This window comes from Fukomys damarensis, unplaced genomic scaffold, assembly GCF_012274545.1.
Source record: "Fukomys damarensis isolate Sample0158 unplaced genomic scaffold, DMR_v1.0_HiC HiC_scaffold_17, whole genome shotgun sequence".
Classification (NCBI taxonomy): Eukaryota; Metazoa; Chordata; class Mammalia; order Rodentia; family Bathyergidae; genus Fukomys; species Fukomys damarensis.
Genome location: NW_022900929.1, coordinates 7,084,004 through 7,101,040, shown reverse-complemented (window position 1 = coordinate 7,101,040; position 17,037 = coordinate 7,084,004). Strand labels below are relative to the sequence as shown.

The 17,037-nt window shown below is 51.0% G+C and overlaps 1 protein-coding gene across 1 annotated transcript in view; it reads right to left on the bottom strand.

The window, feature by feature from the left end:
- Positions 1–17,037, bottom strand: part of Prkar1b (protein kinase cAMP-dependent type I regulatory subunit beta) — a 94,687-nt gene that overhangs the window by 54,928 nt on the left and 22,722 nt on the right. Inside the window, exon 3 of the mRNA XM_010635449.3 lies at positions 15,621–15,712. Coding sequence (XP_010633751.1) covers positions 15,621–15,712 — 92 coding nt within the window. The remainder of the gene's footprint in view (positions 1–15,620; positions 15,713–17,037) is intronic.

Genomic DNA, 17,037 nt, shown 5'->3' with positions numbered 1-17,037 from the left:
CCTAGCATCCCCAGGAGCAGGAAACCAAAGAGGCACAGAGCCAAGGGACAGCCAGGACCAAGGGAGGGGAAGCACCTTGGCCAGGGCCACATGGCGAACCACCAGACACCTCTCTCTATGCCCAGGAGCCACTCAGACTGGTTAAAACCAGTCCACTTGCTCAGGTCCCATGCCAGGGGCTCGGCTTTGTCTCCTTAGTCACTGATCTCCAACACTGGTCCACTACTAGTAGAATCTTGGGTCTGTCAGCCTGTCTTCTCACGGCGCCATCATCAAGCTCACGAAAGCCCCCAGGACGAAGGGCTTGGCCCCTTCTAGGTCCCTACTGTCCCCACCCAGCCCACTTCCTATCCTGCACTGCACCCTCCCTGACCAGGGGAGGTCCCACCACATCTGTCCCTAATCCTCCCTTTTGAACCCATGACCCACGATCCCAGTCCATGTTGCTCATATATCACCTAAAGAATTTTTTAGTCAGGCACAGTGTGGCTCATGCCTGTAATCCCAGCACTCTGGAGGGTTGAGGCAGGAGGCTTACAAATTTGAGCCCATCTTGGGAAATTTAGGAAGAATGTCTCAAAATTTAAAAAAAAAAGGAATGTGTAAAGCTTTAGGCTCAACCCCTAGTTGGGCAAAAAGAAGGAAAAAAAACCCTTAAACAATGTACCCCTTTACATGGCTTAAAGTGACATCTAAAATGCTCATTATAAGGTTACACAGTTGTAAAGGAGGGTAATTTCTAGACTATTGTAAAAGCTGGCATTATAACTGCTGCATGGCTCCTTTACATAAAGCCAGTGAAATTCTACCCCATAGTGGCTGGGCCCTCCTACCATTCAGAACAAGATACAGGGGGAGGGGGGGGGCCTCTTAACAGTTGGAATTTTTACATTGTTCCTTTTCGCCTTGAGCAGGTATTTTTACTCCATCCTCCCACAGAATTTAACTTAATGTAAAGTAATGTACGCTTTAAAGTATTTTATTCATCACCCTGCCATGCCTCTCTGTAAAGAAATAACTCATTTTATTTTTTTCCCTGTGAACATTAGGCTTTAAGCATTGTTTGTTTTTCAAGATTGAGTTTTTTAGTAGTAGTAGCACACAGCTGACTAACTGTAAATACATTAACACTTTTGATAAATAATTATTAAACCTAAGAAGTGCTAATTGTTAACTGTTTTGCAAGCATATCACACAGCAAGTCTTACATTTACATTGATTCTAGAGCTTTATTTAAAAGCAGTGTTGCCAGGCATGGTGGCGCACACCTGTAATTCCAGGACTTGGGAGGCTGAGGCAAGAGGATCACTGCAAGTTCAAGGCCAGGCTGAGCTACACAGGGAGTTCAAAGACAGCCTGAACTGCATAGCAAGACCTGTCTCAAAAAAAAAGCAGTGTTGCCAAGTGTAATGGCACATGCCTGTAATCCCAGCCCTCTAGGAGGCTGAGGCAAGAAGAATCAACTTCTAGCTCAACCTGGGCAACTTAAGAGATTTAGTGAGACTTTGTCACACAAAAAAAAGTAAAAATTGGGCCGGAGGTATAGCTCAATGCAAAGACCCTAGAATCAATTCTCAGTGATGCTAAAGAAAGAAAGAGAGGGAGTAGCGTGGGGGCGGGGGCAAACGTCTTCACTGTCTTGCGGTCTAGCATCCTGAAGGTTTCCACCCTCGGGAACCACCTATAGGTGAGACTTGGGCAGTGAGAGAGTGCTTCCATCCCCCCAAAAAGAGATGGGACAGGCTGGCCTGGACTGGAGTCCCAAGAGGGAGCATACACCTGGCTGAAAGACCAGAGCACTCAGAACCAGCTGCCACTCATCATGGCCCCCTTTGCAGCTCGCTGGCCACCACCTGGTCAGTTCCAACCATGACAGATTTTTCTCTGGCCCTTACACCTCCCAGCTCAGTGGATCCACCTGGACTTAAACACCGCTCCACCCAGAGGCTGTCCCTGTGGCATTGTCCAGCAGGGCACACTGTGTTATTCAGTAGCAGCATATTTCCTGCAGAGCCCCCACCCTCATATAGAGGGGAGTCTGTTCCACAGACTGCAACAGGTGGGAAAGTGGCTCATGAAGCGGGGGTGTGGGAGGGGCTCACTCCTGCCTCTGATTATCCAACTGCAAGGACAAGGGGAGCTGCCAACTGAGAGGTAGTGTCATCTGCCAGGCAGCAAACAGCAGGTCAGTGCCAGGTCTAGGTTGTCCAACACAGCGGCACTGCACCACCCCTGGGCTGCCCTGGCTAATCCCAGAGGTGTGTGTTTTGTGGTTCTGGGGACTGAACTCAGGGCCTATGGCTGCAGGTGCTGTACTACTGAGCTACAGACTTTATTTTTTTTTCAACTTTGAAAAAGGGTCTTGCTCAATCTTCAGCAATTTTACAGTGATCCAAGCTGGCCTCCCAGTCACTGTCCTCCTGCCTCAGCCTCCAGAATAGCTGGAATCAAAGGCATGCACTACTACACACACTTTCAGCTGCTCAAGGGCAGGGGCTGTATCTCCTCTGCCCTGTCCCATCTCCCCCGTGGTGCCCAGCATAGGACAGAGCAATGCACAAAGAGGCTCATGATTCCCAAGTCCACAGAGGGGGGCACCTGCCCAAACAGGGAAAGAACCCACAACCTGGGTGGCTCTGGTATGTCCCCATGCAAGCTGTTTCGCCAAGTCCCCGTTTCCTCACCTACAGAGTGGTCACAGAGTAGGATCCCTGGCAGGTTCTTACAGGAGAGGAATCTGACCCTACACGGAGGCTGCCTGGCCAGCAATGACTCACACAGGCTAGCATACAAAATCCATCAAGCTGTATCTTCCCCACAACCCTAGGCCTTCCCCAGAACCCTAGAACAAGTCTTTGGAAAACTGGCAATGGCCTCCAGGCCCCATGACACATATCATGCAACTCTACATGTCCAAAAAACATGCATAAGAGCAAGAAAGTCCCACTCAGGAAGGTTCACACCCATGCTGAAGACTTCTGGGAGGCAGGAAGTTTTGCCCAGGTAAGGAACAGCCCCTGCTCCCCCATCACGCTGAGAATAGAGAGCCAGGGAGCCTGACGCTGTCTGCCAACTGTGGAGAGAGGCGAGCTCTTTGCTCTTTGGCCAGGCTTGCAGCCCAAGATCACAGTGAGTAAGGGTTGCAAGCCAGAGAAAACCCCACTCAGTAAGATTTCCGGGCTCCAATAACTGGTCTGAGAATGTTCTGGTTATCTGCTGTTATTTGACAAATCACCCCAAAACAGAATAATGCAGCAAAACCATACATACTGTGGGTTGACTAGGAAGTCTCCTCTCCCCCATACATGGCACCAGCTATAGGCCCAGATGAGTCATTTTCAAACCTGGCAGTTGGCACCAATCATCAGAGTGGAGCTTCAGGGTTGCAGGAAGCAGGTCTTGCTGTCCAGGAGCTTCAACTCTCCTGCACAGGATGTCATCATTTGACAAACTGCTCAGGTCTCCTCACAGCATGGTGGCTGAGCCCAAGGAGGAGCACACACCTGCTGACATCCCATTAGCCAAGCCTAGTCACATGGCCATGCCTGTATTCAGTAGGTAGCAGACTACACAAGGGAGAACTACACAGGTCATGCAGCTCTTTAAGGCTGCCCAAGGCATGGCTGCCCCAGGGCCCCTCAGGGTAGGTTTAATTCAGGTGTTCAGATATGCCCTCAAGAATACAGTTCTTGTCTATTTCTCTCCTCGCTGGAGACAGCCTCATCCACTGACGTCCACTGTCCAGAAGGAAGGTAGGACTGTCTTCCAGGAGCTCACTTCTCCTCCAGAGGGCAGGGCCCTTCCCCAAAGCCCTTGGTAAACTCCAGGATCCTCCCATGAGTGGCACTAAGCCAGGCTGCTGGGGCACTGGGTGGGGCCTCAAGAACTACAGGGAGCCAGCAGGCAAGACGTGGGCTTTGTGACTGATGAAGGGGCTCTCATCTGAACTGGCTTAAAACAGGGCCCATCACTGAAACTTTCCAAACCACGTGAAGGAGAGCTGGGGAAGAGTGGCTGAAGTGGAGAGCTGAGCATGACATCCACCGTGGGCAAACACTGTGAAAGCTCACTAAGAGATTACAGGGGTTACATGCACCTAGGATGAGGTGACAGTTGGTATCACCATCATCATCTTCTTCACAATCACCATGTTTACACATCACGATCACGTCATCACCACCTTCATCATCTCCATCAGCATCACCATCACCATGTCTATCATGCCCGCCACCACCACCTTCATCCCTTTCACTGCCATCATCACCATCACCACTACTGTCATCAATATCACTACTGTTTGTCTCCTTTGCCTCTGAGGAATACCACACCAAGAGAGGAACTGGAGACAAACCTTATAACTGAACATTTCAGCCTACTTTCTTTGTTTTTTTTTTGGTACCGGGGATTGAACTCGGGTCCTTGCCACTGAACCACTGAGCTAAATCCCTGGCCCTCAGCCTACTTTCTTGACACATGTAAAACCACTCACTACCTCCAATGATACCACCCTGGACTATGACATCGTCATGCCACATCTAGGTTCCCATTTTTTTTTTGTACCGGGGATTGAACTCGGGTCCTTGCCACTGAACCACTGAGCTAAATCCCTGGCCCTCAGCCTACTTTCTTGACACATGTAAAACCACTCACTACCTCCAATGATACCACCCTGGACTATGACATCGTCATGCCACATCTAGGTTCCCTGACATCATCACATCTGGGTTAGAAAAACTGCCTCCTGAGCGGGTTTCCACTTCTGTCCTTGTCCACCTTTCTTTTCTAAACAGGGAGCCACACTGACTCTGTGGCCCTCAGCCTACTTTCTTGACACATGTAAAACCACTCACTACCTCCAATGATACCACCCTGGACTATGACATCGTCATGCCACATCTAGGTTCCCTGACATCATCACATCTGGGTTAGAAAAACTGCCTCCTGAGCGGGTTTCCACTTCTGTCCTTGTCCACCTTTCTTTTCTAAACAGGGAGCCACACTGACTCTGCTGGAGCATGTCAGACCTGACATACAAGTTCTCTGGTTCTCTGCCTATAACTTCTTCAGGAGTTCATCTCAAGAGTTAAGGCCAAGGCCGGGCGTGGTGGCGCATGCCTATAATCCCAGCACTTCAGAGAATGAGGTAGGAGAATCGCTGCAAGTTTGAGACCAGCCTGGGTTACATAATGAGTTTCAGATCAGTCTCAACTACATAGTGAGACCCTGTCTCAAAAAACAAAACAAACAAAAAAAAAGAGTTAAGGCCAAATCTTTACAGTGACCCAAAAGATCCTACATGATCTGGCTCCCACTTCTTTGACCTCATTGCCTATCACTGGCCTCTATGGATGGGTGGTGGATGGTAGATGGATGGATGGATGGATGGATGGATGGATGGATGGATGGGTGGGTGGGTGGATGGATAGATGGTGGGTGTATGCATAGATGGATGGGTAGATGGATGGATGGGTGGATGGGTGGATGGATGGATGGTGGATAGATCAGCAGACAAATGAATGATTCATGCTAACCTCCAGGATTCAGATTTAGTTTCAATTAAGTCAAAGAACTTTGTGTCTAGAGCTAAAAAGCAAGAAAGCTAGGAAATAAGAAGTTATAGCATTATGAAGAGGAGGAAAGAAGTTCCCAGTGGCACAAAAGAGTTAATGGGCTCCATTTTGGGTGAGCTGAGTCTTCAAATTCAGCAGCTGACAGGACACACTGTCCATCTCCTACAGCTGTTCCTGGGAGTCAAAGCACATCTTTGTTTGCCCGATTCTTAGCAACTGCTGCTTTTTCTGAAGGACAAGCGTGGCCAGCTGTCACCCACAAGATGAAAAGCAGGGAGGATTGGCTCTTCAGCAAGTGGCTTATAAAATGGAACAAAAGCCTCAAATGGGCTACAGTGTCCTTCATTGCTTCATACATTGCCACCTCCTCTTGGGCCACATTCCTGTGACCCCCACCATTTCATGGCAGCAGAGAGGACTCAAAGGTTGCAAGGAGGATGCTCTGACTGGCCCATGCAGCAAAGAATACAACCTAGCAGGACCATGGCAAGAAACACCAGAGAGCAGCACCATAAAGAGCACCTGAAAGACAACCACTCTGTCCCATGATCACAAGGACAAGATAACAGATTGAGAATTAGCATCTTCTATTGAAGTATTTACATGAGACATTGACTGACAGGTCCACACAGGGTCGGGAGGAAGTTGGTGGGAAGATAAACCTCAACTAAATATGAACTCTGAGGGGGAGGGTGATGCACACCCTCTTTTCCTTTGCATGCTTTTGAAATTTTCCATGATAAAATGTGCATATATAAGGAGAAGCTTGGAGTCATTTTTAACCAAAGAAAAAAATCACCTCACACACACCTCACAATTACTCCTGGGGATCTTTGGGGGATTTCTCAACAGTCCTTAGAATGACACAATTTGAAGATACCTGGAAGGTCACATGCTCAGCTACAGACATCAGAAGGGAGCAGGGGTTCCCAAGGGAAGCTACCTACTACCACAAGGTCAGAATATCATGCAGATACAGGCAGGTAACGTGGGCAAGCCCAGCCTGACATGATGAGGAGAGGGTGCAATGAGGTGCCTGCACTAGGGTTACAAAAGCCAGGAGGAGGGTGCCCTCAGCACCCCTAGTACCATTCCACCTTCCATTACAGACCTCCCATGGCAGCCCCACTGTACCACAGGCCCCTAAAGGCTGGCAGAGGCCTCCTGAAGCCATGGCCAGGCCTGGCCACCCTTGGATCACAGGCAGATCCATGGAGCAGGACTCTGGTGCTAAAACTTGGGTCATTGTTGTCTACCATGCACAATAGCCACTCCTCACCATTCAGCAAATTTGGGATGGGGCCATAGGTCGGCTGAGGCCTGAGGTCTGAGGGAGGAACATCTGGGCTCCCCTATGCCTGGGATGCTCCGACAGAGGGAATACAGTTGTCAGCTGTGGTCAGAAGGCCCAAAGCCTCAAACATCTGTAAGCAGAGGACATACCACTCCCACAGAGAACTCCCACTCCTCAGCCCAAGATGTCCTTAGTCTTCTCCCTGTGAGCAGCCTTAAGCCCACCTGTAAGAAGAAGGTAGGAATGAAGCCTCTCATGGTGGAGCTGTGTCTGCCCTGACCCCCACCAGGCACTGCATTAAGTAGGGAGCTTGCTCAGTTCCACAATAGAAGCTGCAGAAGGATGCAGGATCACAGGCTCCTCAGACTTCCCCTCCCCTGGTCCAGGCCACCCCATGTCACCTGCCCCAGTGGCACCCTCAGTCTCTCCTCGCTGGCTGGGCTGCAGACCTCTTGCGCAGGGTACCAGGGACCATGGGTGGCAGTGGCGAGAGGACAACCCCAAATGGCTCTGGGACATGGACCCAAGACTTTTCCAGGCTAGACACAATGTCATTCCCTACCTGAAGCAGAGGCCCCCCCGTGGAGCCTACATTGCTCACACCCTGCCCACTGGGGCGAGGAAACAAGGCAGAGGGTGTGAATAACCCAACTGCACAGCTCCAAAGGCCTTGAGGCTCTGTCCTCACCTCCTCCTCAACTCCTGGGCCCCTCCTTGATGAATCATAGTGACATCAGAGGGCAGATTCTTTTGTTGTTGTTTTGTGATGGTGGTGGTGGTACTAGGATAGAACCCAGGCTCCCACACATGCTAAGCAAATGCTCTACCTCTGAGCTACACCCCAGCATGATGACAGCTATTTTTAATATTTTATTTGCTAAAAAACAAAGTTAGCCATCCTATATAACTTCCCTAGATTTTTTTTAAATGACCCATGGAAATAAAAAATCTGGACAACAAGATACCCAGCTAGAAGTATTGTACTGAGTGGGAATCCATAGGGCCTGGGTTCTCCAAGGGATAATGTTTCAGTATGAAAAGATGAGAAAGTTCTGGAGGTGGACTATGGTGATAGTTGTACAACAAATGTGAATATGCTTACAAGTTCACTACTTTAGTAGTAAGTTTTATGTTACATTTTACCACATTAAAAAAAAAATGCCTCATGGAAAAGATAAGCTGGGTGTGTTGGCACATGTTCATAATCCCAGCACTTTCAAGTCTGAGGCAGGAAGATCACCACAAGTTTGAGCCCAGCCCGGGCTACATAGTGAATTCAAGGCCAGCCTGGGCCACACAGTGAGACCCGTTTTTTAAAAAAGAGAGAGAAAAAAGAAAAGGGAAACAAAACAGAACAAATTTTAAAACTTCTACATGAAAAAAAAAAATTCATAAAGTCAGAAGACCAATGCCAACTTGGGAAATATACGAGTGTGAGACATTAAACCATCAAGAGACTGAGTTTGTGTTAGTTTAAAAATAAATCACAAATCAGTGAAAAGAGACAACTGCACTGCAGGGAATGATTGGGCAATGTGTAGAAAAAGACAGAGAAAACCAAGCTTCGGGAGGGCGGAGCTCAGCCTCCTCGGCAGTGGACATCAGGATGCTGTCACAGGAGCGTGCCAATGCTGGGCCAGGGGAGATAGTATAGCTGCTGATGTTGAAAGATGGCAAATTCAAGGTGACCCTGTGAGACCCCAAGGGACAGACACAGGGGAGGGACGCAGGTAGCTGCACAGGCCTACAGTTGCCCCTTAAGAGGGAGGGGCCTGAGGGAGCCGCAAGGCCCTGGGCACAGCTGTCAGCCGGGTGATGATGTGGCCTGCAGAACAGAAGCCCAGCAGAGCACAGTGGGGACTGAGGAGGCCATGGGGCCACCATGTGAGGATATCCCAGAAGGACACCCAGAGGCCTCCAGACCTCAGGCCAACTTCACCTCTGGAGTCTCTGCTCTGTGCTCTGTGCACAGAAAGGTGAAGCAGCAGAGCAGTACTGTCCTGTCATGGACATCAGCTCCGTTCCACCCAAAGGGTGACCACAGCCAGCTTAGCTCCCTGCTGACCTCACCACCCTGCCTGCACCTCTTCCTCAGCACCCGCTGTTTTGTGGCTTGGCCACCACCCCTCCTCCTCACTCTAAAACCCTGCTCATTCTTGACAATGCAGCTGAAAGTCCCCCACTAGCTCCAAAGAATTGGTCATTTTTTTCTTCTGCGGCCCTGCAGCACCTAACAGACATGACACCCCCATTCCAGGGAGGATGAGGCACTTTTAAACAGTGGGGTCCTCTCCGCCAGAATAGGCCATGCCCCAGGAGCCACACAGAGGAGCAGAAGAGCCATCAAGCTGGGGCTCATGGTCACAAGTTATGGGCCCCTGGCGACAAGTGATATCAGGCTTCTGTGTGCCATCAGCAGGGGCAGAGGCTATGTTGTCATGTACCCGCCCAAGGTCACCATGAGAACTGAAGAACCAGCATGCCCAGCTCTCAGCCAAGATCCCAGCCCCACATGGGATCATTTAGCATTAAAGCAACATTTAGCTGCCTGTTACAAATGCAAGCAGCTTTGCATTCTTTGAGGACAATGAGGATCTTGGCCCCCAGGAAACCATATGGCCTTCTCTGGGTCTCAGTCTTCTCACCTGACCAATGGGAGGACACAGATGACAAGATGTTGTCTGTGGCCTGCAGTCTCCATGGAGACAGGAATGTCCACACTGTCAGCCCTTCACTGGTCACTCCCCACAGCCTACCCCACCTCAGTCAACTGCTGCATTTCTGACACCTGGCAAACAACTAAAGGCATCTGAAGGTAGCACATACCCGCTTCGGGCCAGGTCAGCAGTGTCTGCAGAAGGCGCGTAGCCCTGTGCACCCCCGAGGCCATCCCCAGGAGCATCCACCTGGACCTGAGCCAGGCTGTACTGCTTTCTGAAGTTCTTTTGAAGAACAGCCCCACTCCTGCCCCAGGGAGCAGGGCAGAATCCACGGCTGCATGGGCTCAGAGGCACTGTCCACAAAAGGCACCAGGGTGGGTAGGGTACCCCCTGAGCTCCAACCCACACACCTACTATAGCTCGTTAGCAGTGTAAGTGGGTGAAGGGTCAGAAGAGGGGCCTGTGGCATCCTAGAGGTATTCACCATCAGACTCTAAAAGGTTTTTGTTTTTGGTTTTGTTTTCAGTATTGGGAATTAAACCCAGGGCCTTCACATGAAGCTACATCCCCACTCTTTTTTTTATTTTTAAAGTTGTCCGGGCTGGGCTCAAACTTGTGATCCTCCTACCTCAGCCTCCGACTGTGCTGGGATTACAGGTGTGCACCACCACACCTGGCTCAGACTGGAGAAGTTTTAAAACAAGCATTAAACAAGCAAGGCCATGGGTGAGATCTGCAGCAGGTGCCAGATGACCACTGGGTCAAGAACGCCCAGGCTCTTCTCTGCACCAAAACCCTGAGAATCAGACACACCACGAGGCCACATGGTCACCATTCTTGTTGCTCAGAGACAGCAGAGCCTGTGACCCTTTAAAACAAAGATAACAGACAGCAGAACCTGGCCTAGAGTTCCAGACCACACCATAGCACTTCCAATTACCTGGGAAATTCTGGGCACGTAAAAAACTGTTGTTTGCTAGTTGCACGTGGTTGGCACATGTTTGTAATCCCAGCACTTGGGACACTGAGGCAGAAGGATTACAAATTGCAACCTAGCTTGGACAACTTAGCAAGACCCTGTCTCAAAAGTGAAAATGGGCTGAGCTGGGCATGGTGGCACACACCTGTAATCCCAGCACTCGAGAGGCTGAGGCAGGAGGATCAGTGCGAGTTCCAGACCAGCCTAGGCTACATAGTGAATTCCAGGTCAGTCTCAACTACATAGTGAGACCTAGTCTCAAAAAACAAAACAAAAAATAAACACCAAAAAATGAAAAGGGACTGGGAATGTAGCTTGATGCAAAGACCCTGGGTTCAACTGTTACACACACACACACACACACACACACACACACACACACACACACACACACACACACACACACACACACAACACACACACACACACACACACACACACACACACGTTGCTGCCATTTCCTGGGAGGTTAAAGATCTGCTCCTACATTCATGGTGGGTGTTATCAGTCAGCCCAGGGCATCAGGGGCTCAAATCCCAACTTCTCCTAACTGGGTGGCCTTGGGCAGCTTTCTTAATCTCACTGTGTCTTACCTGCCAAATGGCACAATATGAGCCTCAGAGGGATGCTTGGAGGCCCCTATCACTATGACACAGATGAGGCCCATGGTCCAGGGACTGGCATTAGAATGTGTCACCTGATGCAAGCTCCAGGGACCCAGATTTCTAACCCCTCCATTGGATTTGAGCTTCTGAAGCAAGCCTGGCTTTGTGCAAGACGGCAATCAAATCTTTTGCATGTTCGAGTCATTAAGCATCTCTTCAGATGAGGCCCTGCATTTTCAAAAATGCTAACTTTGTTCTTTAATGCTGCCTACAAGGGAAAATGTTCCAAAGCCCACGCCAGGCTGGAGACAGGGCATCGGGAAGGCTTGGTACGGCGCGGAGACAGCTCCCGTCAGCTGCATGTGACTCTACAGACAGGCATGTTTTTCCCATCACCTGAGGCCCAGCGCCAATTTGTGGAAAAACAGACTGCAAAGATACGCGGGTGGGAGGAAGAGAGACAGCGACAGATAACAGGAGACAGCTGTGCGGGCCTGTGGCGCACACTCAGGCCAGAGGCCTATGCTTTAATTAGAGCAGCAGAGAGCAGGAGCTGCTGCCAGGGAGGCCGCCCCAGGGTGAGATGCCCTCACTCACTGCCTGCATGGCTGGCAGCTCTGGTAATGAGGCCACACCAGGCCCCATGTGGCAGGGCCTCCTAATCACCACGCTCTCAGGGGCTCAGCCATGCTCCCTCTTGAGGAGCCCTAATCAGGGAGCCTGGAAGGGACTAGGAGGAGCCCAGGGGCCTCCACCTCCCTCCTGGGCCAGGTCCTGATGGTCCCGGCACACCGCAGGGCTCCTGAGCTCCCTGGGGCACCTACTTGGGCTCTGGGGTCCCTGGACAAGAATCAACTGCCTGGCCTCATGAAGAGGGTGAAGATCTGCTCTGCTGCCAACAGCAACAGCCAGCTGGAGGCTGCACCTGCCATTTACCCTTGGGGCCTCCCAGAACAACTGCTACTCCAGAGGGTCACCCTGGGGCACAAGGACACCCCATCATCCCCAGATGCAGACCTCCTACCCCTCACTGACCCTTGGAGCTGTCTCCTGCACACTGAGGTGGGGCAAGGTGGCTGCCCAGGGGACTTCCTTCTAGCTGGGGGTGTCCTGAGGCCTAGCAGAGCCCACCTGCTAACTGAGGCCCAGGGAAGAACAGAGAATGACCTCGCAGAGTGGTCTCTGTGACTAAGCCCCAAGGAATGGTGGGGTCTTGCTGGACAGCTGGGCAAAGCACCACCCAGGGAGAAGCCTGCTGATGAGCACATCTGCCCACCCAGCCACAGGGCTACCAGAGAGATGACAGTGGTAGTGACGGCGATGGTGACATTGGAGCCGAAGACAGTGATGAGGATGGTCGTGACTGACGATGGTGACAGTGACGGTCACAACAGAGGTGGTGGCGAGGATGATAACCGCAACGACTATGATGGCGGTAGTGAAATCATGCACAGACGGACATTACTGAATCACCACCCTCAAAGCAGGCATCACTACCTCATTTGACATCTCAGAAAACTGAGGCCCAGGGAAGATCAGGCTGGTTGTATCTTGTAAACAACACTGCATGACTCTCTCCTTTCAACAGATGTCTTCCTACATCTTAAACCGTGGTGCCCGTGTGTGTGTGGGGTTGTTGTGTGTGGTAATTCAGGTCCAGCACTCAGGGACCCCACTCACTGACTTGCGGGCAGGGACAAGGCTGATGACGTGAACTCACCACCCTGGCTCTGCTTCACACGTAAATGCAGCCTTGGCAAGGGACAGGGGAAGAAACTGAGGCCAGAGAATCACATTATGCTTCTCTCAGGGCACCAAGCAAAGGCCCACGGACAACCTCCGGGAAGGGTTAACCATATGTGCCCCATCCCAAAAGACAAAGCTAGCAGTTTGGGAAATTGGCCACCCGGCCCCACCACACAACCATGCTGTGTTTCGTTCCTTTAAAAAAAAGCATTCAATTCCACATAATCTTCAGGTATGTCTGGCGCAACACAGACATGTCATAAATTGATGTGGGCAAAAAGAAAAAATCACCAACCTGAGGGGACAGGCTTCTCTCCAGTCTGAATTTGGAGGGAGGGAACGGCAGGCAGGAGGGTGCTCACAGTACAGGCGGATCCCTCGGCAAAGAGTGCCCTGCTCTCTTCTGCCCACGTGAGGAAGCGGAGCCGCAGGCTGCCCCCAGGTCAGGGCGTGCCAGACACCGGCAAACTTGGAAGGAACTTTGTGGCACTGGCCAAACCACAGCCGGGGCGAGACGAGGCCGTCAAACCCAGCTTCTAGTCAGCTGGAAAAAGCCTAGTATCTGGATGCTGCCCTGGGGGAGGGGGGGGGCATCACAGGAAAGGTCAAGAGACAACGCCTCCACCCACTCCCTCTGGAACCCTTTCCTGAGCCATCCGCCCGCCGTTCCTTTAGACCACGGCCAGAAAAAGGAGCCCAATGTGTCAATATGGAAAGTGAGTTTTCCTCTGTACAAAACAAAAGCCACAGGCACACGCCCCAGCGCTTCCTTTCCCAACCAACCCTGCAAAGTGGAGTCTTTAATCCAGCCATCTGCTTCCTCCACTTCTTGCCCACCTGGTTCCAGGATGCAGAGACCTCCCTCCCCACAATCCTAGGCTGTCTCAGTGACCCACCTCCCAGCTAGAAACCGCTCCACTGGCAGGGCTTGCTGCCTGCGGCCAGGGAGGCCAGAAATCCAAGGTCAGAATGACCAGGTGGAAATCTAGGTGTGAGTGACCCCCTCCTTTCCTCCTCCAGCCCCTGGTGGCTCCAAGAGTCCCTTGACTTGTGGCCATAGCACTTGGTCCCAGAATCTGGTCATACAACTCCCTCCACCTCCCTCTAAGAAGCACAGACACAGAATTTAGAGCCCACCAGGGAACCGAGGACCTCTACTTAATCATGTGTGCAAAGTCCTATTGGGCTGCAGGAGAAGACATCCCTGGGTTCCAGGAGCCAGGTCATTTGTATCTGCCGACCCTGTCACTGCTCCTTGCTAGGGCCTGGATGCTCTCCACAGTGGAAGTTCACCACTGGTCCTATGTTGGGAAAACCTGGCTACAGAACGAATTACAAACCTGATCAGCACAGCTCAGGACACCACTTTGGTCAGGCCTTCCCAGTAAACAGAGAAGAGATTCCCTGTCTCCTTGAACATGAAGTAAGAGCACCCCACATCCTGGGGTATGAAGAAAGTCACCCCAGCTGAAAGGGAATAGACTGCACTATGGGAATCATGTGGGCATCCCCATACAATGTTCCCATCTGTCCTACTAGCTTGGCCTCAGCCCCACCCCAAGTGATGCCTACCTGGGGTCCCTGGCAGAAACAGAGGTGGCCAGGGCTTCTCAGACACATGGCCCTACACACACTACACCAGCCATCACTCACCCTGGGCTCCTGGAGAGACTGCCTGGCCCTTGAAGGTGGGGGCAAGGTTGGTGGTCAGGACATCACCCCTAAGCACAGATCCTCTGGGCTGCCCCTCCAGCCCTTTCAGGGTGAGAACCCAGAAAAATGTAACAATAGCCTTTCAATCCCTTATATAATCACACCCATTATGGTCTCTTTTTTGCTTGAGTGCAGGACCTTGAACATGCCAGGCAAGAGCTCTACCACTGAGCTGCACCTCAATTCTTTATTTTTTATTTTGAGACAGTGTCTCACTAAACCCAGGCTGGGTTCAAACTTTTGATACTCTTGCCTCAGCCTCCCAGGATGCTGGGAATACAGGTGTGTAACATCATACCTGATTTGCATCGAGGAATTTATCCTAAAGAAAGAAATGGACAAAAACTCTTAGACAACCATCCAGGGATAGTCACCAATTGGTTGTTTATTATATATATATGTGGCAAATAGCCACAGTCTGAAGGCAGCTGAGCCTCAACTCAACAGAAATTGATAGGAAAAACTTTAAAACCACTATAAACATTCACTGACAGAAACATTCAGGACATGTAAGTGTGACAGTGTGACTGGCATGAGATCCATTCTGTGAGGACACATGGAGTTAGGATCCTCAAGGATCACCCCCAAGGATCCCCAGCGTTATCTCTGCCACTTGGGTAACAGGGAATAATACTTTTACTTTCTGCCTTCTATTTCCTGGTCTTCCAATTACTAACACAACACCCACCAGAGCCCTTCCCAGCCAATAGGTCCCTTGCCCCACGGAATGATCAACCTCCAGTCTGCTGGTGGAGACTCAGGCTCCCTGCCCCTGGCCCAGAGCACTGAGCACAGGTAAGAGCAGGCACGTGCTTCTGGCCCTCTCAGTGAGGACAGCGGGAGGGTGCCAGAACACTCAGCCCACAGGCTCCGGAAGCACGAAAGGAGGCTCAGGGTGTGGGACGCTTTGGATCCAGACCTAGTATTTGAGGGAGTTACAGGCTGGGGTGTCGGTTCCAAGTAGGACAGACTTGGCCTTGTGACTGGTCCTGCAGCCCAGGAGGGGTGTGGTGCTGCCCAGAGCTAGAGGACCCAGCCTTGCACCAACCCTACCTTCTCTCGTTGTCATCCAAGTGGGCAAACAGCACATTCTTGGAAATGGCCTTGGCCAACGCAGTCATGGTCTTATAGTCCTTGGGAATAACCTGCAGGAGCCAAGGAAAATCAGACCGCACGTCACAGGGGGCAGGACAGGGGATGGGTGACAGAACTGAGTCCCAGATGCCAGTTTAACTCTGTGGAACACAGTGGTTTGAAACCAAACATCCTGCCTTCTGTGTGGTACTGGTATCAAGGATGCTAAAAAGGCGTGGGGTGCAATTGTATGTATATTTCAGGATTGTTTTAATTTTAAAAATAAAAAAGGAGGAACCCCGAGTGACCAAGAGCCAGTGTGAGCTTCGTCTCAATCTGGGTTGCTGTTGGCTGACTCTGCTGTGCTTCAGAGCTACCTAGAAGGTCTAGATGACAGCCAGGCACTGGGGTTACTATCTTTGCTTATTTTACTAGATCTTAAAAGAGGTAATTAGCAGTTGTTTAAAAATTGAATGCTGGAAAAAAATAGACAAATCAATGCTTGGGGCCACACCCAAGGGGATGAGGACAAAGTAAGGAAGAGGTGGGATCTGAAAAGAAAGCCATCAGGCTGGGACAGGGTCAACAGGGTGGACCAGGGCCCCTGGGAGGGGCTGGGATCAGTGGGTTGGACTGGGGTCAGTGGCTGGGCCTGGGGGGAGTCTTAGATACAGAGGTCTGACTCAAGATCGCTGAGTGACAGAAAATCACAAGCACCCCACTGCTCAGGGTGCCCTGCAATCCAAACACAGGGCAATCAGGCTATGGGCCACACACAGGGCTCAGGAGGGCTGTGCTGGGGTGGCTGTGACATCAGCCTCTGCACTCATGCAAAACCTTCCCACCACACACACCACAACAGAGACGCTCAGAAGCTAGACTAAGACTCCTTAAAGCCACTCCCACCCTAGCAGGCTTTTTAGAACAGTTTCTGTTTACGGAAGAGGTGTAAAGACCCTCTGGTCCTGTATGGTTCACCTCAGCCTAGCAACTGAACCCATACGCTGACCTCCCAGTTTCCCCAGTGACCTTGTCCTGCCCTGAGACTCTGCTGAGGCACAACTAGTAGTCCGGTCCCTTGGTTCCTCTGGCTCAGGCCACTTCTCAACCTTCCCTGGCTTTCAAGGGCTTATTTTTTGATGTCTATGCAGAGCGCTGGTCACATTCTGCACACTGTCCCTCACTCTCGGTATATCTGAGGTTTTCTCTATGCTCACTTGCAAGGCTGGGTTTGGAGGAAGAGACACTATGGAGGTGGAGTGTCCCAATGGCCTCTTAAGTAATACTTTCAGTATCATCACCTCATCGTAAAAGTACCAGGAATGGGGAAGGGAGAGTGAATGTTTGATGGGCAACAAGTTCTGGTTTGCAAGATGAGAGAGTTCTCAAAAGTGGA